A 2,103-nucleotide genomic window follows, 5' to 3' on the forward strand; every position below is an offset into this window, starting at 1 on the left:
TTTGTGATGACAGGTTGGGAGAAGGTTGGAAGTTTTATTTTAAGAAATGCCATTTGTTTTGGTTTGGATGAGTAGGTTGTGGGGGGTTTCCTTTTTTTATTTCAAGAAGTCAGTCTTCTCAAATCCAAGGTCATGTGGGAGGTGGGGGAGCTCAGTGATGAGAGCCTTTGGTCAGGGGGAGGCTGGACACAACTGGCCTGTCATGGTGTGTGCATGAGAAACAGCAGGGAAGCAGCAGCTTCTCCTGGCTTGCTTTCTGTGAGGTGTGGAATGTGGTCAGAGGCTCAAACTGCCCCATCCGTGCAGCTAACCATGGAAATTTGGCACATCTCAAATTAATCCAGGGCCCGCCGAGCTGCCAAGGAAGCCAAGGAGGCCCCTGCCCAGCCTGCACCAGAGAAGGTCAAAGTGGAAGTGAAGAAATTTGTGAAAATTGGGCGACCAGGTTACAAAGGTGTGTGGGGAGGTGGGGCCTGGCCATGATTCATCAGTCCTTTTAGCAGATCTGGCCATGGGTAAGAGATGGGCTTATCTCCTGGTGGCCTTTATTGTTTAAATTCCCCGTGGAACAGCTCTTCATTGCTGACAGATGAGTGAGAACCTTTTGAATAATAGATTGGTGTGTCTCAGTCTTCCAGCTCTTACTAGCAGTAGGGCAGGAGGTGATGTTGTTGTTTCAGGCCCTCTTCTCTGCACCATCTCTCACTAAAGCTCCTCAGTCACCCATCCCATGTAGAGCTCAGGTTTTTTTCTCTGAACTCCTCATTGTTTTCCTTTAGCCTCCAGTACACAGCTTGGCTTCTTTATCTCCCAGCTTTGTTCTGCAGTGCACATAGTCTCTGCCCTACTGCAGTGGTGGAGATCCTTACCAGATCCACAGAACCATCACTGAGGTTGGAAGAGACCTTTTAGATCGAGTCCAACCCCCCCCCAGCACTGCCAGGTCCCCACTGCCCCATGTCCCTCACCCCACATCTCCACGGCTTGGAACCCCCTCCAGGGTTGGGGACTCCACCACTGCCCTGGGCAGCCTGGCACAGCCCTGGGCAACCCTCCAGGGCAAGAAATTGTTCCTCAGGGCCAACCTCAACCTCCCCTGGGGCAACTTGGGGCCATTTCCTCTTGTCCTGTCCCTTGTCCCTTGGGAGCAGAGCCCAACCCCCCCCCTGGCTCCAGGCTCCTGTCAGGAGCTGTGCAGAGCCAGAAGGTCTCCCCTGAGCCTCCTTTGCTCCAGGCTCAGCACCCCCAGCTCCCTCAGCTGCTCCTCCCCACACTTGGGCTCTAGACCCTTCCCCAGCTTCGTTGCCCTTCTCTGGCCATGCTCCAGCCCCTCAAGGTCCTTCTTGGAGTGAGGGGCCCAAAACTGACCCCAGTAGTAGTTTTGGTTAAAGACAGTTTGGCGTTTGGTTTGATAAATGGGAGAAAAATGTTGTTGCTGGCAGCTTTGTGTATTTTCTAGGGCAGAAATAACGTCCCTCTAACCCTGCTGTGATGTACTGAGCTTTCTTATTCTCTATACAGTGACCAAACAGAGAGATCCAGAAACAGGCCAGCAGAGCCTCCTCTTCCAGGTAAGGGCAGTGCTAAAGTTCTTGGTGTCTGGGTTATCCAAGTAAAAATGCTGCTTACTGAGCAGTTCTTTGCAGGATTCATGGATTAAAAATAAAATAGGCCTTCCCTTGGCTCGTCCTCTGCCAGGGCTTGTGGCAAGTGGTCGCAGTGGCCAGGCTGGTTCCTTGGCTGGCACTAAGTTTTTCTCTTTGGAAACGCTTCAGAGCTGAGGGCTTTGGTTTGTAGAGAGAGGGATTGAAAAGGGGATGTCCTCCTTAATGCTGCAACCCCCCCCCCCAGATCGATTACCCGGAGATTGCAGAGAGCATCATGCCCCGGCACCGCTTCATGTCTGCCTACGAGCAGAGGATCGAGCCGCCCGACCGGCGCTGGCAGGACCGGGTGACCAGTACCTGCTGATGGCAGCAGAGCCCTACGAGACCATCGCCTTCAAGGTGAGGTGCTGGGAGGGGTCCCACAGCACAGAGCCCCAGCATGCTCCCAGCTCTCCAGCAGGGCAAGCAATGAGCCCTCTCAGGGGCTTCTGGAGCT

The 2,103-nt window shown here is 53.6% G+C and overlaps 1 protein-coding gene across 1 annotated transcript in view; it reads left to right on the forward strand.

Annotated features, from left to right (window-relative positions):
* The window catches only part of LOC103775242 (splicing factor 3A subunit 2-like), a gene marked incomplete at its 3' end in the record, with an annotated part of 3,771 nt that extends 1,765 nt beyond the window's left edge, over positions 1–2,006 (forward strand). The window contains 4 exon segments of the mRNA XM_008942686.1: positions 345–454; positions 1,522–1,571; positions 1,852–1,944; positions 1,947–2,006. Of these exon segments, the coding sequence (XP_008940934.1) occupies positions 345–454; positions 1,522–1,571; positions 1,852–1,944; positions 1,947–2,006 (313 nt within the window).
* Positions 2,007–2,103: the final 97 nt, after the last annotated feature.

This window comes from Merops nubicus, unplaced genomic scaffold (assembly GCF_000691845.1).
Source record: "Merops nubicus isolate BGI_N331 unplaced genomic scaffold, ASM69184v1 scaffold22286, whole genome shotgun sequence".
NCBI classification, from domain to species: Eukaryota; Metazoa; Chordata; class Aves; order Coraciiformes; family Meropidae; genus Merops; species Merops nubicus.